At 35.8% G+C, this 12,687-nt stretch overlaps 1 protein-coding gene and 1 long non-coding RNA gene across 2 annotated transcripts; one reads left to right on the top strand and one right to left on the bottom strand.

Moving 5' to 3' along the window:
- Positions 1-1,191: 1,191 nt before the first annotated feature.
- On the top strand, positions 1,192-2,623 carry LOC125058238. Its single transcript, XR_007118352.1, has 2 exons — positions 1,192-1,892; positions 1,979-2,623. It is a non-coding gene; the product is annotated as an uncharacterized LOC125058238 (long non-coding RNA).
- A 3,516-nt stretch (positions 2,624-6,139) lies between these two features.
- LOC125058200 lies at positions 6,140-8,352 on the bottom strand. The gene is made up of 2 exons (XM_047662239.1): positions 7,734-8,352; positions 6,140-6,981 (listed from the first exon to the last, which is right to left on the bottom strand). Exons 1-2 carry the CDS (start codon positions 8,160-8,162, stop codon positions 6,163-6,165), a joined length of 1,248 nt encoding a protein of 415 aa, XP_047518195.1. The 5' UTR covers positions 8,163-8,352; the 3' UTR covers positions 6,140-6,162.
- Positions 8,353-12,687: the final 4,335 nt, after the last annotated feature.

Below are 12,687 nucleotides of genomic sequence, written 5' to 3'. Positions count from 1 at the left end.
TACAAGGATTAAAGAACGCCGCACTGTAGTAACAGGAATATTGATATACTTACAGAATCCAAAGAAATATCTTGAAAATGTAAACCGATCTGATGATACATTTACTATGCCAAAGAAAAAAGTCATACGATCAGAAATGACAAAAATCTTAGAAAGAGTTATTCAAGAAGATACATCTGAAGAAAACATAGAAGAAACAGTAGAAGAGAACTTAGATTCACCATCACTAAAGAAAGATTTGACATTACAGGAAGAATTACAATTACAAATCCAGCAAGACGCCACGTGTTATAGCGTAAAAAGCATTGACGACTTCATCGGCGAGCTGGCGAGGCGCATGTTCGAGCGTGCGGACACCTCAGGTTTCCAGCACCTCTGGCTCGATAATCGACGTCGTGCCGAGCCAAATTGATGCCATTCACGAACGCGCCAGCGAGCCGTTCCATTTGATCATTTTGAGTGTAGGCGTCGATAGCACCGGACGTGTTCATAATGAACTTCAATTCAGAAGATGAGTTTTATTTATCGGCCATAGCGATTTGTATAGTTTTAAAAAAAAGGAAGCCAAAAATAAAGTGATGTAAGGATTGGTTGCTAAAAAGATCGCAACTCACTCACATAAATTTAATAAAGGAATTGACTTTGGAGCCAACTGACTGGAGACATTATATGCGAATGGATGAACCTACCTATTTTAAACTTTTGGAACTGGTGACTCCGCTGATTCAGAAAAAATACACCAATATGACGGAAGCTATAAGTCTTCATGAACGACTTAGGGCCAGTTTTTTGATCCGTAGTAAAAAATGGTTTTACCATTTGTTACATTAACTATAGTTATTAATATAATATAATAATAATATAATTATAAGTTAATATTATAGGCAATAAAACACATAATGAATTAGTAATATACTTAATTATAATATATTGCTGCGGTTCTGTAGCTAGTAATGAAGCAAAATAGGTTGGTATGAGCTGCTGTCTATATATACTCTTGTTCATTGGCAGTTTAAGATCATTCCCAATTTCAGTAACAATCCAGAGCACTGTTCCCTTCGATAGGGGGTAACAGTGACAAAAATCTACATCATCCCAGGTTTCTAATGGCGGATGACATTGCCTAAATATTTTTTGTCACTCATTAACACATTCTCATATAATATTATCGTCTTCTTCATCGTCTCATTAATTAAAGTATCTCAATATGTTTAAATTCATCATTAGATAGTAATAAACGTATTTATCATAGTTTGATTTCTGTGACAAACAGCTGTTACTATATAAATTACGAGCGGCCATCTTTTTAACCCTCCGATACTGAGTAGTTAACTTTTTTGCCTAATGGTTAGATATTTTACCATTGGATGCTCTTACCACGGATCAAAAAACGCATTTTGCTGTTATTTAACTAATAGTAAGGATTTTTTACCAATAGTTGAGTTAACTACGGATCAAAAAACCGGCCCTTAGGGCCAGTTTTTTGATCCGTAGTAAAAAATGGTTTTACCATTTGTTACATTAACTATAGTTAAATGAATAACCATTGGTAAAATCGTAAATGCGTTTTTCAATGCCTTTTTTAACTATAGTTAATCTTAACAATTTGTCAATTTGTTGCCAGTGCAATTAGCAATGACATCCCAAAAAATGTGGTTGTTTTTTGTGGGGAACATTTATTTTGTATGACAACACTAGACATATTGAGTGAATGAAATCCATTTTTGCCATCTTCATTCGTTATTTGCGCTTTGAAGAGTTTGAAGTGTCAAATTAATTTAAATAACACGATATAAATAAAGTTGTTTTTCTGTGTTTTAATACGGTTTACACTTTTTACGATACTTAAATATATAAATAACGATGTCCGCAAACAGCCAACGGTCAAATAAGTAAGTACAAACATATTTTCGTGTTATTTATTCCGGTTTATCTTGTGTTTCGTAATAGAAAGTAATACATTTATATTTTGTTAAAGGGACCATACTGCTAACTTCACCAAAAAAGAAACTGCCAAACTGGTGATGCTTCTCAAGGATTACACAGTCGTAACCTGCAAACAACTGATCACTGCAGCAATCTACAAAAAGATGCAGCTTGGAAATCTCTGTGACGTTTTCAACTCAGATGGGTCTAGACACCGACGTGTTAAATTTAATATACATTTAATGAAGATGTAGGCACATTTTTATATTTATTCTTGTATAGCTGTGTCCTACAACAAAAGGAAAAAATCTTTTAACCCTTTGGAAACAAGGAAGCGGATTATGATCCACACGGATAAAAAAAATTGAGTTTTTGAAACAAAGACAAATAAGAGAGGATGATTTGTTCAATTATGCTAAGGAAGAGCATCAAAAACATTTGCTGCACGAATGAGAGGCCCACCAAAAATCCATACTGCATAAAGAGGAGGTGCACCAAAAAGTGATGCAGCAGATGGAAGAAAGGCACAATAAATATATGTAGCAGCAAAAAAAGTTGCATCAAATTGAGGTGAAATGCAAGAAGAAACAATTAGAAAATATTTAATTGCTACTTTAGGGTTTCATGTAAATGTTGTAATGTTTTTTTAATAAAAATGGTTTGTATTTAAGTTATAATTAAACAGTTTATTAATCAAGTCAAATGTTTTATTTATAAATTCTTGTAACAAAGTAGGTAGATGCTAACTCACAAATGTAATAAAAGCCCTAAAGAATATCATAGGTCCCTAACTAATGTGTAGCTGTCGTTTTTAGTATAAGTACATACTTGTATGTACTTATAATAATTATAAGTTAATATTATTAGTAATATATAAATAATATTAACTCTAATTCATTATGTATTCTATTGCCTATAATATTAACTTATAATAATTATAAGTTAATATTATAGGCAATAAAACACATAATGAATTAGTAATATACTTAATTATATACTGCTGCGGTTCTGTAACTAGTAATGAAGCAAAATAGGTTTGTATGAGCTGCTGTCTATATATACTCATGTTCTTGTATTTTATTTAATTATAATAATTATAAGTTAATATTATAGGCAATAAAACACATAATGAATTAGTAATATACTTAATTATATACTGCTGCGGTTCTGTAACTAGTAATGAAGCAAAATAGGTTTGTATGAGCTGCTGTCTATATATACTCATGTTCTTGTATTTTATTTAATTATAACAATTATAAGTTAATATTATAGGCAATAAAACACATAATGAATTAGTAATATACTTAATTATATACTGCTGCGGTTCTATAGTTAGTAATGAAGCAAAATAGGTTGGTATGAGCTGCTGTCTATATATACTCTTGTTCATTGGCAGTTTAAGATCATTCCCAATTTCAGTAACAATCCAGAGCACTGTTCCCTTCGATAGGGGGTAACAGTGACAAAAATCTACATCATCCCAGGTTTCTAATGGCGGATGACATTGCCTAAATATTTTTGGTCACTCATTGACACATTCTCATATAATATTATCGTCTTCTTCATCGTCTCATTAATTAAAGTATCTCAATATGTTTAAATTCATCATTAGATAGTAATAAACGTATTTATCATAGTTTGATTTCTGTGACAAACAGCTGTTACTATATAAATTACCAGCGGCCATCTTTTTAACCCTCCGATACTGAGTAGTTAACTTTTTTGCCTAATGGTTAGATATTTTACCATTGGATGCTCTTACCACGGATCAAAAAACGCATTTTGCTGATATTTAACTAATAGTAACGATTTTTTACCAATAGTTGAGTTAACTACGGATCAAAAAACCGCCCCTTAGTGCCACTCTTCGATTCTTAGCTTCGGGCATGTCATATGAGGAGTTGAAATTTCCTACACTTATCTCTTCACAACGTTTGGGAGTGATAATTCCTGATACATGTAAAGCTATTCTTTTTGCTCTTAAAGATTATATGAAAGTAAGTAAAAAGAAGTTATATTTATGAATATTATTTATTATAAAAATCAAGTTACAATTATTTATTTATTTATTTATTTACATTTTGTTGCTTTATGATATAAAAGTAAGTAAGTAATAAAAGTAAAGTAAAGAAAAATAAACTAAACAGAAAAAAAACAAACTAAACTAATAAAGGATACAATTAAAAAAATTTGTTATTCAGTGAAATCAGCTAAACTATCAGTATGTTGTGAACTTAACAGCTGAGATTCAGGTAGAATTGTTATTGGCACTGCATCACGCAGGGCGCCATAATATAAACAATCATTAATAAGTTTTTCGCAATGTATTGCCACATTTGGCGGCAAACTTCTAATTTTTTCCGCCACATGTTGTCCAAAGCTTTCATATTTTTGTGGTTGTATTGGTGGTTATTTCGGTTCATCTAGTTTTTTTGCTATTTTATTAAGAACAGCATCGGCCTGATTTTTTGTTCTCTTGTACGATGTTGATGTAGTGGTGACAGTGGATCTAATTTCATGCTACCATCTAAATATGAATTTTCATTTAGGTCACTCTCCAAATGAATCTGTAAATAAATAAGCGGGTTTTGTTACAGATGCCAGAATCTATAAGTGATTGGAAAGAAATAGCCAGAAAATTTGAAGAAAGATGGCAATTTCCCAATTGCCTAGGATCTGTGGATGGAAAACACTGCCATATAATACCTCCAAACGGAAGTGGGTCATTTTATTATAACTACAAAGGATTCCATAGCATAGTATTAATGGCTTGTGTAAATGCTGATTATGAATTCATTTGCTACGAAGTAGGCGTGAATGGGAGGGTATCAGATGGTGGTGCCATAAAACAAACTCAATTTTACAAAAAAACTTGTCAGTAACAATCTTAACATACCAAGTTAAGAAAAATTTCAAAATAGTTCTGAACCGCTATCTTATGTTTTTGTTGGAGACGAGGCATTTGCATTGAGGCCTGATTTCTTGAAGCCGTTCGCTAGAAATTCCCTTACAACCGAGAGGAAAATATTCAATTACAGGTTGTCAAGAGCCAGGAGATTAATAGAAAACATATTTGGAATTATGTCTAATCGTTTTAGAATATTTCATACATCTATAAATTTACGTATAGATAGAATTGACCTAGTGGTGTTGACTTGTTGCATTTTCCATAACTTTTTGCGTAAATCAGACTCTCCCTATAATCGATCAGACTTATTTGATATTGACGATACTACCATAGATGATGTTTTACCAGCAACGGCATTTACAGCTTTGGAGGCAAGAAGCGGAAATACAAGTAACGATGCAAAATTAGTGAGAGATAGTTAAGCTGCGTATTAATTAAGCGCGGCAAACCATCGAACATTGGCGCGCGCGGCGGCCGCGCTCTATGTAGACGGGATTGCCGCGCTCGAACGTGCCGCGGGTCGATCCGCTCGATGTCAGTTTTTGAGAGCGCATCAAAGGAGCTTCAGTCGTTGGCTCGCGCGCAGTTGGGACGGTTATAGTTTTGGGGATTTGGCTCGCGCGGCGAATACGTAATAGCCGCGTACTGACTGAGCGAGCAGCCTCGCGAGGCAAATCCTCGGTCGGTCAAGACGTGCCTCGCCCGAGGCAAACGCACGCGCTGCCTCGCCCGAGCGTGCCGCGGCCCGAGCCGAACGTTGTCGGTTTTTGTCGATGTTCAAAGGCGCCTCAGTACGTTTGCCGCGCTCACTCAAGACGGTAGTGTTTTGCCTCGCTTATTCGTTGCGTGTTAGTTGTGCGTCATGGATAAAGAACAGTGTCTTAAATTAATACGACTATATGGTGAATATAGACGACTTTGGGATGCGCAATGTCCTGATTACACAAATAGAGGACTAAGGGAAGATGCATGGAGAAAAATAAGCCAGGAAATGAACCTTCCAATAGCTGAATTAAAGAAAAAAATGGACTCTTTACTAGGGTCTTACAGGAGGGAAAAGTCGAGAGAAAAAAAAAGCCGAATCACAGGATCAGGTATTTATTATTTAATGTTTATGATTAGGGTTAACAACATTCATTTTATTATATTCAAAGTTACATCGGTTTTTATATTATTTCTAATATTATTTTTTTTTATTTTATACTGCAGGTCGTGGTGAAATATATGTTTCGAATTGGTATGCCTATGAAGCCTTCAGTTTTCTAGGAGATAGAAATCACCCAGGAAATACACAAGATACTTTAGGTGAAGAAGTGAGTACCTATTATTTACTGATAATTATTCTGCCAAGAAATTGCTCCGTTTGTTATGAAATGTCTCCCTAAATGTGAACGTATTTCTTTTATATTTGTTGATCCTCGCCGTGGTATGGCTTGAATAGATAGCATTGATGACATTTCTGTATCCTGTCGCCATCGGCCGGGTATTACTGTCCCTTCAACTTCGGCATCGAATGATCCCGGGGGAGTGAACCTTTGTGAGGAAGCTAAATCTCTACGCAAGTAGTTATATAAGCATATGGTAGTCAATACGACTTTCGTAGCTTTTTCTGGTTCTAATAGTAGCGGCTTCCTCAGTACTCTAAAAACGGAGCTTAAAATGCCAAAGGCATTCTCCACAACTCTTCTTGCTCTGGACAGCCTGTAATTGAAAATCCTTTCCATTGAACCTCTTTCTGGAGTACCTTCATAAGGTTTCAATGTGTAATCATTGAGAGCAAAAGCTTTATCGCCTAGAATAAAATAGGGCACTGCAATTTTATACGGTATTTGTAATATTTCTGGTGAAGGAATGTTCAATTCCTTCTTTTCGACCTTTTTATATAAATTGGTATTTTTAAACACACCGCCATCTGATATACGTCCTTTGCTGCCAACGTCTACGTACAGAAATTTATAGTTAGCGTCAACTAAAGCAAACAGCACTATACTTGGAAACATTTTGTAACAGTCATAATCATTGCCACTATTTATCGGCGACTGTAATATAACATGCTTCCCATCCATTGCTCCTATGACATGTGGGAAATTCCATTTGCTCTCAAACTCTTTCGCTATGGTAAGCCACTCTTCTTCGGATGATGGTATCTGTAAATAAAATTAAGTAATAATTTCTATCTTTACAGAATGCAAGTCTGGATAATACTCGAAATGATGACGGTTATAACGAAGAAAAAAATGAAACTTCAAACTCGACGACAACGGAAGGACCTAAACAAAAGTCAACTAGACCTAAAAAGAGATCCAAAATGAACGAAAGTGATGATCTTACTGATAACGCCATATCTGAAGCATTAACACTCTTACAACAGTGTGCAAGCGATAATATATCAGAAAAAAATGATCCCTATAATGTGTATGGCCAATATATAGGAAATGAGTTGAGAAAGTATGATAAAATTACATTAGCATACGTAAAAAATGCAATAAATAAAATTATCTTTGATGCAGACATGGGAGCATACAGTGGTTATAGTTATTATACTCAATCATATGGTGAACACGATAATTTAAGATATATGTCTCATCCCTCTTCCTCATCGACGCCATCTGCATATTCGATGCCTGCTGCCTCACCAATGCCTTCTACCTCACCGATGCCTCCTACTTCACCGATGCCTCCTACTTCACCGATGCCTCCTGCCTCATCGATGCCTTCTACTTCACCGATGCCTGCTGCCTCACCAATGCCTCCTATCTCACCAATTTCGATGCCTCCCCCTCCTCCTTCTCCAGCTCCTCATCATTAAATATTTGTTTGTTTAATTTTCTTATATTATTTGTCCAATTTTCTAATCAGATTAATAAAAAAATAATAAAAATATGTAATTTTATTTTACCTTAACATAATCCTTTAACACCTCAATTATAGCATCACAGACTTCAGGAACTATAACCGATATCCTTTGTTTTGATATACGAAATAGATACTGTAGACTGGTATAAGAATCTCCTGTGGCCAAAAATCTCAACGTCACTAATAATCTTTCCCTAGCGGATATTGCTTCTCGAAAATTTGTGTCCTTCTTGCTTATTTTGGCGTTTATGAGAGAATACACATTGTCAAATTCGATTTTACTCATTCGAGTGAAATTTTTTTCTTCGTCATCGAAGCACAACTCTTCAAATAATCTGTTCCCAGCCTGTAATCTATTTTTGTATAAGAGTTTAATCCAAAAACGTTTAGTTTTCTGTTTTCTTTTTTTTGCAAGCCTTAGAATTATTAAAAAGGCAGTGGTAGCGACAGCTTTCCGAATGTGCGGCCTCATGGTGGTCTCGGGCAAACTATACGGGCACGCGCGGTCTCTATTCGACTTCAAGTTAAACTGAGCGTCGATGCTCACGATGGCTCGGACTTGCCGCGCGAGGCAGCCTCGGATTAGAAAACTTACAGACCGAGGCTGCCTCGCGCGGCAAACGTTGCGAAGCAAACGTCCGAGGCTGCTTCGCGAGGCTGCTCGCTCAGTCAGTACGCGGCTATTAATGGACAACGAAAAGTGCCGTTTACTAATTCAATTGTATAGCGCTAAAGAATTTTTGTGGAACAGCAAATCCACCCAATACCACAATAAATCGCTGAGGTATGATGCGTGGGTAGATATCAGTAAGAAAATGGATATACCTATTCCTGACTTGAAAAAGAAAATGACTACACTTTTGGCGTCCTACAGAAGAGAAAAATCTAGAATAGCTAAAAGTTGTCGTACTGGTTCTGGTAAACTGTGGGTCATTCTTCTTTTTAACCTACAATTAGTTGTCTCCACCAATCAGTGAGAAAATAAACAAGGAAATTACTATTATTTTTTTCTTAATTCTATTTCAATATGCACTGTACTATATGCATAATGGCTATGCACGATCAAATAACAAATGTATTGAATAATTTAATTGTAAAAGTACGTGACAAAGTAGTAAATCCGCGTAATATTATGGATTAAACGCAAGCTGAGGTAGCGGGAGACATAGGGAATTTGTATGAGATACACTTCTGTCACGCGGATTTACTACTGAAATGAATAAGAAATTATTTTAGGGTGTATATTAATTAAACTGTTTTTTATAGGCTGATGAGCAGGAGAAATAGCGAATTGAACAAGAAACTGCGGTGGTGGACCCTAATGCAGATACACAGTCAGATTCAACAACACATTCACAACCTGCAACTTCAGTAGGGTCAAGAAACACCACACCACAATGGCAAGCATCAACATCACTGCAATCTGGCCACACAATACCAGCAAAAAAATCAAAACATGAAGACCCTCGAGTAGCCGAAGCCTACGGTATTTTAAAAGATACATATGATTCAAAGATAAGGGACAAGAGTCAAGCTTTTGGAAATCATGTTGCTTCAAAACAACGCGAATACTCAAAAAGGACGAAAGCGTATGTTGAACATTACATAAATAATATACTGTTCGACGCTGATTTGGGGAAATTTGATTATGAGTCAAATTTAGCATCAACTCCGATGTCTTCATATTCAGACAGTTCACAAAAAACTTGCATTGTGTATTCAGTAGCCTCAGATCAATCCCCTCCACCCTACGAAATGGAAGCTAGTTCAGCAAGTAATGTGAATTTAGGCCTACAATTACACATACCGGATGATAACGCAACTGAAGAAACCAGGGAGTCTTTGCTGCATTTTATTAAAAATTTTAAGTAACATATATATCTTTTCTAGTTACTTTTTGTTTATTTAAGTTCTCTGATTGTTTTTTTTTAATAAATATCTTAAAAATAAATTGTCTTAGTTTATTTACTAACTTTAACTAATAATTACGGTCATGATAATAGGTGTGTAGGTATAAAAGTAATAACTTTACTTTAAGACAATGTCCCGAACACAGAATTTTGAATTTCGGTTCGAAGTGATGAAAATTATTAAAAATATAAAATATAGTGTACATAATAATTATGACGGTGGTATGATGCAAACTGGATGGACGAATGCCTACCAGTACCCACATCAAAACTACCCTTGAAACAGTCCATCACATAGCTCTACAGGTTCTTCAGCGGAAGTAGAAGACATAGAAGCAATATTGCGAGGCGATTCAAACCACATTGAAGATGAGGAATGAATGGTTACCAACTTAATGTTACAATATTTGTTCCTAATTCAATTTAATAATACAGTAATTTTGAAAAGTGATTGTTAAATTAAAAACTATAAGTGTGAAAGTGACTTTGTATTAAAATAAAAATAACATATCTTTCCGGGTTTATTTATTGTAACTAGCATACACACACTACACCTGTATATTCATGTAATACAAGATTTTTTTTTTATTAATTTCAGAATGTCTTATAAAATAGTCCAGACTTGGGAATACAACAAACATAGATTGTTAGCAGTACCATCAACATGGGAAGATAACAATATTCTAAAATATCCGAGAAAAAACATAACTAAGTACTTGAAAATTTTGACATTAATACCAGAACATGACTGGAAACAAATACAATGTGACGTTAAATGAAGAGAGCTACCAAGCTACGAGACAGCCGAATACGTCCTTCAAGAAATGGTTAATCATACTGACACTGAAGATGATACCACAAATTCAGCTACTTCTAAGCAGTCCTAACCTGAATTAAACATGAATATCATCGCTGATGACAACGAAAGTTATTTTTTGTTGTTGATATTTTAGATATAAATAAAATATATATGTTTCATACAAATACAAAGTTGAGCCCAAAATCAAAATTGCCGGCTAATAAAAAACAGACTTTTACCTATTTAGGACATCTTTTTGAGTATGTAACAAATAAAGCTATGCTACGTTCGTTTGTGGTTATAATTAGTAATCCAAAAAAATTAAAAAATTTCGATAGCAGCAATTTACCACCATGCAAAACTGAGTTATTTCAACAATTTCTCCGAGCTAATTATATTACCAGCATATGAAATAATGCAAATGAAAAACGACCGTCTACTTTTACTAATGGTTGCAGCTCCTTACAAACGTTGTGTAAAAAAAAAACATAGCGATTAAAAAGAGTGGCGGAGAGTTTATTGCCAGTTCTTCTCTTCCGTTCTACGCCCTTGATTTGAGAACTGGCAGTAAATGTAAAATTAGAATCATTAATATGTATTTCTTTAATGACGCATCACAAGTGTACATTGTGTTACCTACGTGAATAAATGATTTTTGAATTTGAATTTGAATTTACTCCTGAAAACAATGGATGTACGTTTGAAGATAACCAGTATCATTTTTATTGGTTTGATGGTGACCAATTACCAGGACTCGTTAACGAATCACTTCAAGAATCAGGTACCGTACTTTGATTTGTAGTTTACAATGTATTATATTTGTCGTTCAGTTTTTTAATTTTTTGTCTTTTTGTTTTTACAGAAGATGCTACCAGCAACAACAATATAACTAGTGATGATGAGGATGATGACTTGAGTGGACAGTATCGTGATGTACTTAATGATGAAAATTCAAATGATGATTAAGAGACAATCAAAGTATTTCATTAATTCATCATAATTACTTATTTTTTATACTAAAATTATTACAATTGATATCTTTTTTAAAATAAAATAAAAATGATTCTTTTTGAAAGACAATTGCTCCGAAAAAATTCATTTTTCCCTATATATCTGTAATATATATAATTACTTTTAAAATGATTATTATTTTAATTAATAATTTTATCTTATTTAAATAGATATGCAAAAATATGAAAAGTGAGTCCGCTCCCAGCATTTTCAAAGACCTACAGCGGTCAAATAGGGAGGCAAGCAACAGTGAGTCCGCTCCCAGCATTTTCAAAGACCCACAGCGGTCAAATAGGGAGGCAAGCGACAGGAAGTCCGCTCCTAGCATTTTCAAGGACCCACAGCGGTCAAATAGGGAGGCAAGCGACAGGGAGTCCGCTCCCAGCATTTTCAAAGACCCACAGCGGTCAAATAGGGAGGCAAGCGACAGGAAGTCCGCTCCTAGCATTTTCAAGGACCCACAGCGGTCAAATAGGGAGGCAAGCGACAGTGAGTCCGCTCCTAGCATTTTCAAGGACCCACAGCGGTCAAATAGGGAGGCAAGCGACAGGGAGTCCGCTCCCAGCATTTTCAAAGACCCACAGCGGTCAAATAGGGAGGCAAGCGACAGGAAGTCCGCTCCTAGCATTTTCAAGGACCCACAGCGGTCAAATAGGGAGGCAAGCGACAGTGAGTCCGCTCCTAGCATTTTCAAGGACCCACAGCGGTCAAATAGGGAGGCAAACGACAGTGAGTCCGCTCCTAGCATTTTCAAGGACCCACAGCGGTCAAATAGGGAGGCAAGCGACAGGAAGTCCGCTCCTAGCATTTTCAAGGACCCACAGCGGTCAAATAGGGAGGCAAGCGACAGTGAGTCCGCTCCTAGCATTTTCAAGGACCCACAGCGGTCAAATAGGGAGGCAAATGACAGTGAGTCCGCTCCTAGCATTTTCAAGGACCCACAGCGGTCAAATAGGGAGGCAAATGACAGTGAGTCCGCTCCTAGCATTTTCAAGGACCCACAGCGGTCAAATAGGGAGGCAAATGACAGTGAGTCCGCTCCTAGCATTTTCAAGGACCCACGGCGGTCAAATAGGGAGGCAAGCGACAGTGAGTCCGCTCCCAGCATTTTCAAAGATCCAGAGGGGTCAAAAAGTATATCAGCGTCCTTTCAACCTAGAAGAAGGCAACGGACGTTTTTATCTTCCTTCAGCATAATAACTAAGTAATGCCTTTCGAAAAAGGGCAAGTTTATACAGCACTTTTACACACCATTGTTTATTGGGGCATTTTATTAA

The sequence above is a fragment of the Pieris napi genome, chromosome 18 (genome assembly GCF_905475465.1).
Source record: "Pieris napi chromosome 18, ilPieNapi1.2, whole genome shotgun sequence".
In the NCBI taxonomy this organism is placed as follows: Eukaryota; Metazoa; Arthropoda; class Insecta; order Lepidoptera; family Pieridae; genus Pieris; species Pieris napi.
The sequence above is the reverse complement of the archived record's forward strand: the minus strand, read 5'-3'. Positions and strand labels throughout refer to the sequence as shown.